At 33.1% G+C, this 16,020-nt stretch overlaps 1 protein-coding gene across 1 annotated transcript; it reads right to left on the reverse strand.

The window, feature by feature from the left end:
* Window positions 1-9,290: 9,290 nt before the first annotated feature.
* Window positions 9,291-15,724, reverse strand: LOC127105824 (uncharacterized). The gene is made up of 13 exons (XM_051043036.1): window positions 15,467-15,724; window positions 12,229-12,520; window positions 11,922-11,995; window positions 11,666-11,825; window positions 11,554-11,578; window positions 11,362-11,451; window positions 10,989-11,160; window positions 10,822-10,895; window positions 10,634-10,703; window positions 10,396-10,467; window positions 10,187-10,320; window positions 10,023-10,096; window positions 9,291-9,922 (listed from the first exon to the last, which is right to left on the reverse strand). The coding sequence occupies exons 2-13, from the start codon at window positions 12,419-12,421 to the stop codon at window positions 9,858-9,860; spliced, it is 1,203 nt and encodes a 400-aa protein (XP_050898993.1). The 5' UTR covers window positions 12,422-12,520; window positions 15,467-15,724; the 3' UTR covers window positions 9,291-9,857.
* Between the last annotated feature and the right edge of the window lie 296 nt (window positions 15,725-16,020).

Consider the following 16,020-nt stretch of genomic DNA (forward strand, 5'->3'; position numbering starts at 1 on the left):
AACAATATCTTTCGTGATACAATTAAAACTTTCCAATAATGAATCATACTTTCAATTTATAAGACTCGAAATCCCCTGAAAATTAACAGACAAACCTCAAACGAAACAAACAAGAATCTTTGATAATCAGCAGAGCAATATCCTTCATGATATAATTGAAACTTCCCAATAATGGAACAAACTTTCAATTTATAAGACTTAAGATCCTCCAAAAACTAGCAGAGAAACCTCAAATGAAACAAACAATACTTCCTGATAATCGACAGAGCAGTATCTTCCATGATACAATTGAAACTTCCCAATAATGGAACAAACTTTCAATTTATAAGATTTAAGATCTTCTGAAAACTAGCAGAGAAACTTCAACTGAAATAGACAAGACTCTCTGATAATTGTCAGAGCAATATCTCTCGTGATACAATTGAATCTTTCCAATAATTGAACAAACTTTCAATTTATAAGACTCAAGATCCCCTGGAAATGAATAGAAAAACCTCGAATGAAACAAACAAGACTCCCTTATAATCATTATATCAGTATCTTTCGTGATACAATTGAAACTTCCCAATAATGGAACATACTTTCAATTCATAAGACTTAAGATCCTCTGAAAATTAGGATAGAAAAATCATATATGTTCATCTGTTGGAGAAAATAATCCGAAAAAGCTCATAAGAGACTTTTTTGGGTAACCCCTGCTTGGAGATCTAAATAGAATAAACATTGAGGGATATCATTATCAACACAAAGTTGAAGAATGAATTGTTGGGAAATAATTCCATGAACACATGCGGGGTAAGAACTCTTTTAGAGAAATACCCCCAACTTAAATGAGGATTGTTCTATATACTTATGATTGACCCTGAATCCTGATTCATGTTATGCATGTTTGATTTTTGGTATGATATTCCATTTTGGGTGGAAATACCATGCATGGAAGGATGCATGAAGATGTATGTAGGGATGCATCTGTTTGCTGAATTTTCTTTTTTGATGAAGCTTCCTATTTCGACAGGAGTGCTATGCATGTATGTATATAGGTATGCTGATGATTGATAGGATTATGTTTTTGTTTACGAAATCTCCTGTTTCGGCAGGAAAGCTATGCATGCATGTGGATAATTGGATTTTTTTTTGGAAAACTTCCCATTTCGGCGGGAAGGTTATCATTGAGTGATGCATGCGATGAATGTAGGAATGCTGATTGGTGATTGGATTTTTTTGGAAACTTCCAATTTCTGAAGGAAGGTTATGCATTAAGCGGTGCATGCGATGCATGTGGGAACGCATATAGGTGATTGTATTTTTGGAAACTTCCCATTTCAGCAGGAAGGGTATGCATGAAGTGGTGCATGTGGGAATGCAAATAGGTGATTGGATTTGTTTTGGAATTGGTCTCCCTATTTTGATGGTGAGATTGTTTTTGATACCAATGTCAATTGGATTTGGATTTATGAAGATGCCAACAAGATGGACTTTTGTTTGGGATACCAACAGAGATTGGTGAGTTGAGTGAGTCTGACTCCTCGACACTCAGAGTTATATGATCCCATGATTAGTAAGAAGACATGGATGCATTTAGTGACCTCATTGAGGATCCGATGTTGTTGAGCTGCATATGAGCAATTTCTTGAGAAAATTAGGTTGTTCATGCTGAAAAGAGACTTGACGACTTAAAAATGACTTGATGTCTCTATTCAACGGTGGCCTTATTGGGGAATGCTCAAGGACAAACCTTTTTGTCAAACACTTTTTTAAGACACCTCTGACAGAGTGGACCATGACTTAACACTGTCATGCGCTTCTCCTCTATAAGGTTGAGCTAATCAAAACTTGTTTGAACCCATTCCGCCTCATCAAGCTTAGCCTACATCAAGACTCTCAATGAGAGGATTTCAACTTCTATAGGAATAACCGCTTCTATTCCATAGAATAGTGAATAAGGGGTTGCCCTTGTTGAAGTGTGTACTAACGTACGATAGTCGTGTAGTGCAAAAGGTAGCATTTCGTGTCAATCCTTATATGTGATCACCATTTTCTGGATGATCTTCTTGATCTTCTTGTTTGCTGCTGATCTGTTACCATTTGTGCTATAGTTTTCGTCATTTATACGTCAAAAATACAGGTGAGTTGTATAACTTTGGTCTTAATTATTGATATTTTGAGTCAGTATATGTCAAGACAATGGTTGCTATAGTTCGAGTTTCTTTTATCTATTTTTACGCTTTCGGTATGTGTAGCATGTTAGATGCAGGTAAAAAGGGGACAGAGAATCAAGGATCGGATTAAAAGACAGGTCCGGAACAAGAAAGCAGAGGAAAACAAATAAAAATGTTGTAAGCCTCTACCCATATGTGTATGATACACGTATGAACCTGCACCCTTACTCGTACCATACATGGATCAACAAAAAAGGGAGGAAAAGAAATGCCATTGCCCATACACGTATGGGACCTGCCTGGATGCGTGCCATGTTGCTAACGCGTATCAGATTTGTCCCAAGAACAAGGCCAAAAGCGTATGGTCTAGGTTCATACGCGTACGAAGGCCCAATTTGCAAAAAGCCCAAAATGTTATCTATTTAATGGGGGAGTGTGGTTTCGAGAGGTTGGACGATTTTAGACGGCAAAAACACGTTTGAAGGTTGGAGAACTCAGAATTTCAAGGTTGGATTCAGATTTTCAGAAGCTTTTCGCTATTGAGGATCAATTTATCTAAAAATACCTGTAATGACAATAATCTTTATCATGTTTTGTTTTATTTCTATGAGTAGTTAAACCCCCAATTGCTAGGGGGTATCCCTGATTCAAATTTGTAATGACTTCGAATTTATCTTTGCAATAACAACCTTGTTTTATCATAATTGATTTATTATCTTGACTATTATAATGCTTTCTCTTTTGGGATAAATTGAGTTTGATTTAAGATTAATAATTAGGCTGAACCGCCATTGTTAGTGATTTGCTTGAGAATATTTTATGATAGATGTCATCTAGGACTAGAGATACCCTATAAAAACCGGGTTATTCTTGATAACATAATGCTTAATTTCAACCATAATTTTCTATGGACATAGGAATTAGTTTGAATGATTAAATGTTTTCTCACTAAGGACTTATGATTAAACACCCGTAAGAACCGACAATCAATTAAAATATGTTGTTGCAATGTTAATTCAGAGTTGTCACAGAATTGAATCATACACTATCCTTAGCATATTACTCATATCCTTCAAAACCGTTCAATTACTCTGTTTACTTTATTCGTAATAACTTTTATAATTTAAGAAATCAATCCAAAACCCCAAGACTTTTGTTTAACTGAAATTTATCCAGAACTCAGTATCGTCAAGCAGTCCTTGAGATTGATACCGGGGATTTCTCCTCTTATTACTACATTGGTAGATTAGTACACTTGTTAATTTACCGATCAAGTTTTTGGCGACGTTGCCGAGGACTGCCAAAGATTATAGAGTTCCTAGTTTTATTTTAGTTAAAATTTTATTGCTCTGCAACTAAAATTCTTATTTTAGTCTTTGTTTTATTTTTATTGGTAAATATTTTTGTTCCTACTAACATCTGTCTAATATTTGTATGCGAGATAAACCCTCATCTGATTTTCCTTTTGACGCATAACCAGAGAGAACATTTCACGATAGGCTTAGGCATGCTAGGCAAGCTAGACTGGAAGCCAAAGAGGTATAAGGCGTGGTTGAATCAAATACAGAATCAGACATGTCAAAAAAGGAAAGAGAGGAACCGATTATGGCTGATGCTGTTGAGGAAAGGCTTCTTGGGGACTACGGTAGAGCAAATACCCCAAGGGGACTTCTAACTATAGTAAACTAACCGGTTAATGTGGTAAATTTCCATTTGCACCCAACCATTACCCGGTGGCTTGAGAAGAGACCTTTTACAGGAAAAATTAATGAAGATGCAAATAAACATCTTCAAAGGTTTCTTACTATGAACACTACTTTGAAGATAGATGGGCACTCTGAAGAAGCCAAGAAGTTAAGAATGTTTTCGTTCGTTTTAGCTGAAGATGCAGAAGAATGATTTTATTCACTTCATGTTGGAAGCATCACTAATTGGGAAGAGATAGAAATAACTTTTCTTATTGAGTATTTTCCTACTTCGGTTTTTCTCAGGAAAAGATATGATATTGTGAATTTTAACTAGAAAGAGGGAGAGTTATTAGGTGATGCATACAAAAGATTCAAGAGATTATTGGTTACTTGTCCTACTCACAACTTAGATCAGACTGAATACATGCAAATGTTTGTTAATGACATGAGGTTAAAAACTAAACAATTGATTGATACAGCTGCTGGTGGCTCATCAAACTTTACAATAACCACTAGTATCAAGAAGATAATATAAGCCATTGTTTCAAATGAATATTTAGAGTTGTATGATATGAGTGTAAGTAAGCTAGAAGGAAGAATAGACTTGAAATTAGCTACCCAGAGTATAAAATTGGAAGACCAAGTGGCTGTTGAAGTTGAAAAAAGACTTAAAGAAATGAATATAGGTACTTAACAAGTAGTTTAAGTCCAACCAGTTTAAGCAATGAGTTGTGAAATATGTGGTGTACCTCATTATGAAATGCATTGTGTTGCTAGTGTGCAAGAAATTGAAGAGGTAAATTTTATGAAGCAGAACAACCCATATTCTAGCACTTATAATCCGGGCTGGAAGAACCATCCAAATTTCTCCTGGAAGATCAACAAGGGAATGTTCAAAAACAGGATCCTATTCAATATCAGAACCAACCACAATAATATCATAATCAATAACAACAATATTGACCTCAATAACAATACCAACCACAACAACATCAATATTAATAACAAGCACCTAAAAAGGTAGATTAGGAAATTGCCATTGTAAAGATGGCAACTCAAAATTCCCAGTTCCAAGAAGAAACAGGAAATAATCAGAGGAACACTACTAATTCTATAAAAAAAATATTGAAGTTCAGATGGGTCAGATAGCACAACAAATAGTAGGTTCTCAAGCACAAGGTTCCCTACCTAGTGCAACTGTGACAAACCTGAGAGACCATAATAATGTGAATGCAATGACAATAAGAAGTGGAAAATCACTTGAGGTGTCTAAAGACAAATCAGAGGAAGAAGACTCGTTACTTGAAGTGGATCAGGAAATAAAGGAAAATAAGAACATTACTGAAGAAAAGGTCACACAAAAACAGGTTGAGAAAGAAAAACCCACAGAGCCAAAACCAATCATCAAACTCCCATATCCTACAAGGAACAAGAAGAAGGGCCAAAATGAGATTTTTTTTTGAGAAGTTCTTAGAGATGTTTAGAAAGTTAGAAATTAATATTCCTTTCTATGAGGAACTTGAGCAGATGCATATATATGCCAAGTTCATGAAAGATATTATCTCTAAGAAACACACCATTGACACTGAGCTTGTACTTCTGATTGAAACTTGCAGCGCTATTTTACAGGGTATGAAGATTCCAGTTAAAAAGAAAGATAGAGGTTCTGTCACCATTCCATGCATCATTGGAGATAAATCATTCAAGAAGGCACTTATTGATTTGGGAGCAAGTGTGAGTCTTATGCCTTTATCCATTTATAGGAAGCTAGGAATAGGAACAGTTAAGGACACCAGGATGACACTCCAATTCGCAGATCACTTAGTGAAAAGACCTTATGGTATAATTTAATATGTTATGGTTAAGATAGATAAATTTGTGTTCCTTATTGATTTTGTGATTCTTGAGATGCCTGAAGATGAAGAGATCCCTCTGATTTTGGGGAGACCTTTCCTAAAAACAGGGAGACCTATGATAGACATTGAGGAAGGAACCATGACCCTTAAAGTTTATGATGAGGAGCTAAAACTTGATGTGAGAAGTGCCATGAAGCACAAAGATGACGTAGGGATAAGTAATACAACGGAAGTGATAGATAAAATGGTAGTTCAAGCTATTCAGATTCAAGTCCCCAAGTTACCTTTGGAAAGAGTTCTTAGTTTGTCAGCTTAGGAAATAAAAGATAATAAGGATGAAAGATAGAAGGAAGTGCTACCCATGTTGGATGCGCGACCACTATGGTTGAGATCCAAAACACATCGGTGGGAGGATTTAAGAGGTCCACTGGAAATAGAGAATAAAAAGGAAGCTGAAACAGGTAGATGTACATAATTGAAGTAATTACCTGAAAATATGAAATATGTCCTTTTGGACTCTGAAAATAATTGTCCTGCAATAATAAATTCTGGATTACAAGCGAAAGAAGAGGATAAATTGATACAAGTACTGAGGAAATACAAGAGTGTTATGGGATGGACCATTGGAGACACGAAAGTAATTAGCCCCACTGTATGCATGCATAAAATACTGATGGAGGATAACCAAAAACCTGTGGTAGAACCCCAAAACAGTCTTAATCCAACAATGAAAGAGGTAGTGAGAAAAGAAGTGGTGAAGCTATTATATGCATGTTCGATCTACCCTATTTTTGACAGTTTATAGGTGAGTCTAGTACATATGGTACCAAAGAAGGGAGAGGCAACAATGATACTGAATGAGAAAAATAAACTGATTCCCACTCGCACGGTCACCGATTGGAGAATGCATATTGATTACACAAGGCTCAACACCGCAACAAGGAAAGTTCATTTTCCTCTTCCTTTTATTGACCAGATGTTAGAGAGACTTATGGGTGATGAGTACTATTGATTTTTTTAGATGGATATTTGGGGTATAACCAGATTGCTGTAGCCAATGAAGATAAAGAGAAGACAACATTCACATGCCCGTATGGTATTTTTGCTTATAGAAGAATGCAATTTGGGTTGTGCAATGCCCCTGCTACTTTTCATAGATGTATGACATCTATATTCACAAATATGCTTTAAAAGCACATGGAGGTGTTTATGGATGACTTTTCTGTTTTTGGTTATTCTTTTGATAACTATTTAACTAACTTGTCTCTTATTTTAGAAAGGTGCCAACAAACTAACCTGATTCTTAATTGGGAAAAATGTCATTTTATGGTACAGGAAGGTATAATGCTAGGTCATAAAATCTCCCACAAGGGGATATAAGTTGACAAAGCAAAAGTGAAGGTAATTGTTAATCTCCCACCCCTAGTGAATGAAAAGGGGATAAGGATTTTCTTAGGACATGCAGATTTCTATTGCAGGTTCATCAGAGACTTTTTCAAGATTGCTAAACCATTTAAAAATATACTTGTTAAAGACAAGCCATTTACTTTTGATAATGAGTGTAGGGTGGCATTGAGACTTTAAAGAGTCGGCTGGTTTCTGCACCAATTGTGATAGTCCCAGATTGGTCTCTCCCTTTTGAGATCATGTATGATGCCAACAACATTGTTGTAGGGGATGTGTTAGGACAAAGGAGGGACAAACTTTTAAATGTGATTTATTATGCTAGTCATGTCCTTAACCTCCAAATGAACTATGCAACTATCGAAAATGAGTTGTTGGTTGTTGTTTATGCTTTTGATAAATTATGGTCTTATTTTCTAGGGTCTAAGATTATTGTGTATACTGACCATGATGCTTTGAAGTATTTTTTTGCTAAATAGGAATCCAAGCCAAGGCTTTTGAGGTGTCTATTGTTACTTCAAGAATTTGATCTTGAAATCCGGGACAAAAAGGGGTGTGAAAACACCGTTGCGGATCATTTGTCCTGAATGTCTCCAATCAAAGAAACATAAGGGAAACATCCTATTCATGATGCATTTGCTGATGAGCATATCTTGTCCATCACTGGTATTCCTTGGTTTGCAGACTATGCAAACTATTTGGTAGGTGGCATTATTCTTGATGATTTTGACTATAACAGAAAGAAAAAGTTTTTGCATGATTGCAGGTTATACCTCTAGGACGACCCGTTCCTTTACAAGAAGGGGGTTGATGGTTAAGAAGATGTGTTCCGGAAGAGGAGCAGAGAGACATCCTGTAGGCGTATCACAACACAAATTATGGAGGACATTTTAGTGGAGATAGAACCGTGACGAAAGTTCTCCAATAAGGAATTTACTGGCCAACACTTTTCAATGATGCATATCTTGTGGTGAAGGAGTGCGATAGGTGTCAACGCATAGGTGATATCTCAAGGCGAAATCAAATGTCCCAAAACTCTTTATTATAAGTAAAACTCTTTTATGTGTGGGGCATGGATTTCATGGGACCTTTCCCACCGTCATTTGGAAAGAATTACATCTTGGTTGCAATTGACTATGTCTCAAAATGGGTAGAAGCTGCAGCATTACCGATTAATGATGCTAAAATGGTGGTGAATTTTCTAAGAAACTATATATTCTCAAGGTTTGGGGTGCCAAGAGCATTTATCAGTGATGAAGACACCCTTTTCTTGAATAAGTTGATGGAAACCTATTGAATAAGTATAATGTGAAGCATAAGATTTCCAGTCCTTATCATCCTCAGAAGAACGGGCAAGTCGAAGTTTCAAATAGGCAAATCAAAAAATTTCTTGAAAAGGCTGGTCAACCAAACTGGAGAATGCATTGTGGGCGTACAAAACTGCGTTCAAAACACCTATAGGTATGTCTCCCTATGAGTTAGTTTATGGAAAAGTCTGTCATTTATCACTTGAGTTAAAGCACAAAGCATTTTGAGTTGGCGAGTCCCGAATTCTTCAACTTCACGAGTTAGAAGAATTTATGAATCAAGCTTATGAGAATGCCAAAATTTATAAAGAACAAACCAAAAAATGGCATGATCAAAAGATTCAGAAAAAAGAATTTTGGGAAGGACAATTGATTCTACTGTTTAATTCTAGGTTGAAGTTATTTCTTGGAAAGCTGAAGTATAGATGGTCTGAACTGTTTGTTGTTAACAAAGTGTTCCCTCATGGGCAATAAAACCGAGGAATAAGAAAAATGGGGACACTTTTAAGATCAACGGGTAGAGATTGAAACCATACTACCAAGGATAAGGAATTGGCCTGGTAGAAGATGTTCGTCTCGAAGGATAGAATGGTAAGCCGTCGAGTTATGGACGTAAAAAAGCTCTTCTTGAAATATAATGTCTAATTTTATGTTAACATCACTTAAGCAATGCTGATTTTATATTATGAATGATAATTTTATTGTCAAAATACAACTTTTTAGGTTTTTTTGCTTATGTTTCTATTTTACTCCTAGAGCATCACTCAGAATTGACCTAAGTTATATGTTTGTGGCATTCGAAAATATATCTCCGAAATCTGAGAATATTGTAATATTTGTACATGATGCTCTAATAATATATAAGTGCATTAAAAATCCCCAATAATAAACTCTCAATATTCTCCTTTTTCTTCTAAACACAAACACATACTTAATAAAATGTAACTCCTCGTAATAGTATAATAACTATCACTAAACTGTCCTAATTAATATAATAATTGACACTTAAAAACATACCTGCTACTTAATAAAAAAGTCTAACACAAAACTTCTTTATCAACGAGTCTGAGAATTCAAAAAATTATGATCGAATAATGCACCTATTAAATTATGTTACATAACATTTTCCTCCCTCATTGATACATGTACAGGTAAGAGTGTAGTTTTCTTTGGTAATAATCCCTTCGTAGAGTGAAAGTACTGTATATCTTCATGCAGAAATAACACAAATCCAATCCAACCACTATACGTGCCATAACACTGCTTCGTTCAGTGCCCCTTAAAGAATAATCACTTTTTCTGTTTAAGAATTTCCTGGATGCTATAATTGCAATTCTTTTTCCTATCTGCAGATCTGGAGAAGTCCACTATATATACAACTGAGATTTGGGACTGTCAGAAGATCTTAACTCAACAAAATTTCATAACTAGGATGGTTGTGTTTCAGCTTTCTCCAGTAGAACCAGCATGTCTGCACTTCCATATCATTGGAGCTACCAGCATCCATACTATCAAAACACATTGTTGTAAGATTAATAAGAGTAAGTATAAAGATCGGTTAATCCGAGTTAATGAAAAGGAAAGCATTTACTGTATTGATTTTCTTACAATAAACACAAACTGCTAGCCATTCATTTACTATTCTGACCCAAGTGCTGGTCCAGCCCACATCAATTGTCCATCTGTTGAAGAATGAAGGCATACCAATGGATAACAAGAAACTATGCCGATAATATGATATGAGTCAAATACAGAAGGGTAGGAGATCATACTTTCTCATAGAATGATGACTATTCCATCCAACCAATAGCATAGCGAAATACATTGCTCCCGTGGCAAAAACAAAATGGAAGAAGCCATAACCATATGGTACATCATCCTCTGCTGGTGTATCGTCTTTCCGGAACTGCATGGATATGTAAGATACTTATTGGAGAACCTAATAGTAAAATTCAAGCTAAATTCAAAGTTTATAACTAACCTGGAAGCATTTGGAATCTATGCCTGTTGAAAAGGTCGCGATAACAATTGCAAGTATGGCTACAACAAAGCTCTGCCAACAACAGTCAATTGTCAACCAACAATGAAAATAAATGTATTTCAAAAATTCTAACTTAGTTACCAAGCCATCATAAACATAAGACATATATTTGTAAGTTCGCAGCTATCGGTTTGAATAAATGTTCTACTTTCAAAGCAAAAAGAGAGAGAAGTAATACAATGATGCTTAGCCAGTCTGTTTTGGTTGCAGAGTCTGATTTCCTGATGCAGTTTTCTCCGGCAGGTTCACTGTATACAAAAGTATACCAACACTCGAATTCAAATTATGGAAATTAAGAGAGGTTTCATAAATAAAAATGGAGCAAAGCCGAAAGCGAAACTGTTAAGCAAAAAATGGTAGACCTGCCTTCGAATAGCGCACCAGCAAAGAAAGACAACGTAAAGCCCCATCAGGCCTGGAGTTAGAATACCAGCATTAACCTATTGCAGATAAAGTTGAAAATTCTAAATCAAGTTATGTTTTACAGTAAAATTAATTGAGCAAGTAAAGATATGACAACAAATAGAACATACTTTCGGGTGCAGAGATGCGCTGGTCATGAGTTGGACAAGTACCAGCGTCCAAGTAATGAAGAAAATGTTGAGAAGGCAAGAAGGCTCTGGTGCATACCAAATGTACATCAAAATAATCCCCACCAAACAGACAACGTATGCAGTCGTTGCAAACAACATCACATGAATTTGGCTGCATGGAATTTGATGATTAATACAAGCATTTCAAAAAAACAGAATCAAATGCACAAAGCACAATATTCGGTTGATGCTAAATTAGTAGATTAGCTCGAATAACACCGATCAGACAACAATTGGTTAAACCTCTCTAGACTCTCGAGTACTTTTAAGAAGCTTGTGTTTCTATTTTTCTCTAACTGAACAAAAATCTTACCAACGTGCTGCATATTTTTCAGAAGCACAGCAATCATTCAGCCAGGTGATGAAGCTGATTATGCTTATTAGTTGAATTAGGAGGAAAACCCTGAAAGAGAATTAGAGAAACACTTTAAACAATCACATATTATTTTGAAGAAGAAAAAAAGTATGGTGAAATAATTTATAAGATTAAGATGTAGAACTATACCCGGCACCAAAATGCGCTACCTCACCTGGCAAAAGAAATGTATCAAAGGAATGACTAGGTTACTACAGCAAACTTTTGATATAACACATGTTGAAAGATAAAGTTTACTAACCATAAATTTGAATAAAACCAGAAGGAAGAAAAAATGGTATGACAGTCATGACAACCCAGCAAGGAATCTTGACTAACCACCATCCAGAGTGCCATCTGTCCTTCATTTGGTTCAGTTTAGAAGTGCCAGCAGTTGACAAAAACATTATGATATAAAATATCTGAACTTGGATTAAGGTTCACTTAGTTTTAATTTTGAGCAGAGGTTATACAAAACCTATAGTGTCCAGTTTCATGTATATAGCTGAAAAGGATACAAAGCAACCCAAGCTCACACGCAAAACGCCTTCAGCGCCCAGACAGTCTTTTCCACCATTGCATCCTTTTAATCCTGTAGAACCAACATATTAGATTTAAAGCCAATAGCATCTTACAAAAGTAACATGCCAAACAAAAACAACTATAGATTGGACAGAACTCAATCTATTCGCCTCGTATAGGTACATAATGCATGCATTCAGATAAGATACAAAATGGCATAACTTAAGCATAAGAACCGGGACTGAAAGAAGTGTTGCGAGGCTAATTGATATATGACAATGGAACAGAAACTTATAAACTTACTCTCCATTTCTGTTAAAGCACCATGACCATAGTCACGAGCAGCCCATGCCAAGAGGTTAGCCACGAGAAAAATCAAGGCATAGGCATATCTTGCCATCCAAGGATTGGATGCATTTCGGAATTGACTGAACCATGAAGAATCCTTGGATATGATGCACCGCTCGCTACCATTGTTGCTTTCTCCAGATTCCATAACTTCTTCAACACAGCAATGCTACGCAGCACATGAATGAATGGAGCAGACAAGAAATGGACTTCATTCAATTAATATCGTCTATTATATTCTCCTGTCCTGGAATGTAGGAAAGAATCATCTTTGTCATGGGAGGTTAATTACGGTTAACTAAGACTTCAATGAAACAAAACAATAGTTATGATGCATAAATAATTACGGTACTAAATAGGAGTATAAATACGGAATACTACTACATTTAAAAAATAAAAAAGGTAAATTCGTTTTAGTTGGATAACGGTATTTTTACCGGAGTTTAAAAAAAAATAGATATGTTTAGTTAATGAAAAATAATTTATTTATACAATGTAAAATTATTAAATTAACAATAAAACATGATAATAAAAGTATATATATATATATATATATATATATATATATATATATATATATATATATATATATATATATATATATATATATATATATATTCCAATTAAATAAGTTGAATTGATAGTTCATAATTTTTTTATACAAGTGGTCTTGTTCACCTAATAGTTAAATCTATTTGATTGTATGGGTGTGAGTTCGAATTAAAAATATTATTTATTCAGTTTTAAAAGATACATTCTTTCTATTAAAATAACTAGATAAAAATAAATTTAGAAATTTCAGTCGAAAGACACTATTAGAAAAATAAAACGCCAAGAGTACGATTTATATGATGCACCATTTTAAAAGTAGTGATGCTTAGAAAACAAGTAATTTAAATTTTGTGGAGGTTTGCAGCTTTTGTGGTTAAAAGTAATCATGTGACTGAAGAATAGTAGATGTTTCACTTTTTTATAAAAATCAACATATATTCTCTTACGAAGGCTTGGTGGATGGGGAACGCAATATTGTTTTTAAATTTTCTTTACAAGAATTAAAAAAGATAAAGTTAAATATTAAATAAGTTTTATATCTACAAATAAAATATACAAGTTTTCTCAATTCCCTCAAAGTTTTCTATCAGCCAATTTTTCTTCAATCAATAGTTCCATAAAATAAATTAAATTTGACACTTTACATACATAAAAAAAATAAAAGATGATATGTATATGGGAATAATTTTTTACAATATGTTTATTTTATAAATTTATTAAAATTTAATTTTACTCTCTCTGCACAACACAACGTCCTTTGGGCAACCTTTAATGGTGATGAGTAATTTTGATGATAGAAAATATTTGAAGACCATTGTTTAAAATTAATTTTAAAGGACTTCAAACAAAACCATGTTATATTTATAGAGACAAAAAATTATTTCTTTAAAAATAAATAAATTAATACTAAAATGAAATCTACTTTTAATAAATAAATACTAAATGAACAAAAATATGTTTTTTTAGTTATCTTTTAATTTTATTTAACTATACCAATACCAATGAAATCTACTTTTAGTAAAATTATATTTCTTTTTTGTTTTTTTAAAAGAAACTAAAATAAAAATATATTAAAAATCAAAACAAGTCCCTACAAGATGCACCAGAAAAAAAAATGAGTCCAAAAATACAATTTAAAAAAACAAAAAGAAAAAACGAACTACAAAACAGAAGAAATACAAGATATAAAAGATAATGGAATGAAAATTATTTCAATTTTAACCGCCAAATAAATATATTTCTTTTTCGTAATATCAATATTAACCAAAATAATATATAAAATACCAAACATTTTTTATTTTTGTGATATTAATGACATTTTTTCAATTGAATCATAAATTATTCAAAAGATTAATATATAAAATGCTGTAAATTAAATGGTAGATAAATGAAAAATTGTAGCCATTTTTAATTATTTTTTAGTTATATTAAAAAAATTGTAAATAAATGAATTAATGTAAATATCTATCTTTTTCTCCTTTGACCCTGGGTATAAGATCTCTCTAACACTTTTTACAAAAAAAAAGAATATAAAAAAATTAACAATTTAGATAATTTGTTTTGTTTGTAGCTTTGTATATAAATATTATTCAATTATCTTTTGCATATAAATAAATTCAATGTTTATTTTTCATATTTAAAAAAAAAGTTATAGAATTAAAAAAAGTAGATTTGAAAATAATAATAACAATAATAAATATATTTAAAAATTTGTGGAATTGATAGTAAATTGATACTATTAATAAAAGACAAACAAATAGTTTTAAATAGTCTTAATTATTCACTCTATCCTAAACTAATTGATTTACTGACAAAAAATCTGTCATAAAATAATTGACTTTTTTATTTTATTTTTTAGTCTAACATAACTTTTTTTTTTTCAATGATGCTTTTAATTAATATTTTTTTAATCATTTTTAACTAATTATTTTCCACTTTAAACTTATAAGAAAACTATACTCCTACATTATTAGTAGTAATAATATTAAAATATTACTGCTGTTAAGCAGGTATTGGGATCCGCAACCTCGTTTAAAGCATAATGAGAATATATTGACTTAAAACGCATCTACCCTGAGAACTCCACAAGTTCATACTTACCGTTACACTTTTCATTTCTACTCAAATGAATAATCACTAGTGAACCAGTTTTTTTATTGCATAGTTCATCACTTTGTTAATTTTAATTAATTTTTCTGTAATAACAAAAAACAAACAATGCAGGATTAAAAAATGTACGATCTACTTCAAGTGAGAAAAAGTGAAATAAAAGTGAAACTCGATTACTCGATTATCGATCCAAGCACTTGAGTACAATAGAGTAATTCACTTTCCTTTACTTCAAAGTAACCATCTCAATTTTTTTAATATTCTTTTCTAAATTTCTCGGCAAACACGTATGAAAACCACCGATTATGCAAAATGCATTCAACATTTCAATCTAGAAACGAAAATTGTAAAAGAAAAAAATAAACACATACAGAAACGGAATTTTCACGTAATGCATAGAAATTAAACATTAGAACGAGTAATAGAGAAATGCAGAAAATAATAGATGAATCAAAGGCTTGTAAACGAAACTGAAAACGAGAATCGGTTAATAGAAAAGCGAAGAATCTAAGAAACGAAGACATGCAAGTACCTGAGATAGGAGAAGATCGCGGCAATGGCGGTGGAGAAGACGCAGATCTATTAACGAGTGAAGAATGGATCACTGTTTCCTGAAGCGGTTGGTACCGGCCATTCTCTTTTCGATTTTTCTCTTTTGAGAGAAAAATTAGAAATTGAGAAATAAAAGAAGGGAAAATGGAAACAGAGAGAAATGATAGTTTGGAAATGCTTTGTTTGTGCTTTCGGCTCTTAAAAAAATGATTTAAACTTGATTGCTTTGCTTTTTGGTTTGGAGGTTTTTGTTTGCTTTTCTTCTCCCTTTTCCTTTTTATTTTCCCGCCGCAAGCCTTATGCTTCTATTTTTTTCTTTCCTTCAAGTTTTTTATATAAAATATATTTCATTTAGAGTTGAGTAAAAAAAATTCTATTAAATTTATTAAAGAATAATCTATCTAGACAATATATAATCCAAATATATTGATTTTTTAAAATAATTTCTTTTATATATTAAAGATTAGAGTACTATTATTTACAAATTCTATTAAATTATGATAGAATTAATTCTAATCCATAAAATTTATAATT

This window comes from Lathyrus oleraceus, chromosome 7 (assembly GCF_024323335.1).
Source record: "Lathyrus oleraceus cultivar Zhongwan6 chromosome 7, CAAS_Psat_ZW6_1.0, whole genome shotgun sequence".
Lineage (NCBI taxonomy): Eukaryota > Viridiplantae > Streptophyta > Magnoliopsida > Fabales > Fabaceae > Lathyrus > Lathyrus oleraceus.

Bases quoted from the DNA above. Each gene is read 5' to 3' on its own strand.
- LOC127105824 (XM_051043036.1), bottom strand. From the start codon at position 12,421: ATGGAATCTGGAGAAAGCAACAATGGTAGCGAGCGGTGCATCATATCC. The intron at 11,996-12,228 runs GTAAGTTTATAA...TTGGTTCTACAG, and splicing joins TGCTTTAACAGAAATGGAGA to GATTAAAAGGATGCAATGGT. The intron at 10,321-10,395 runs GTTAGTTATAAA...ATATCCATGCAG, and splicing joins TAGATTCCAAATGCTTCCAG to TTCCGGAAAGACGATACACC.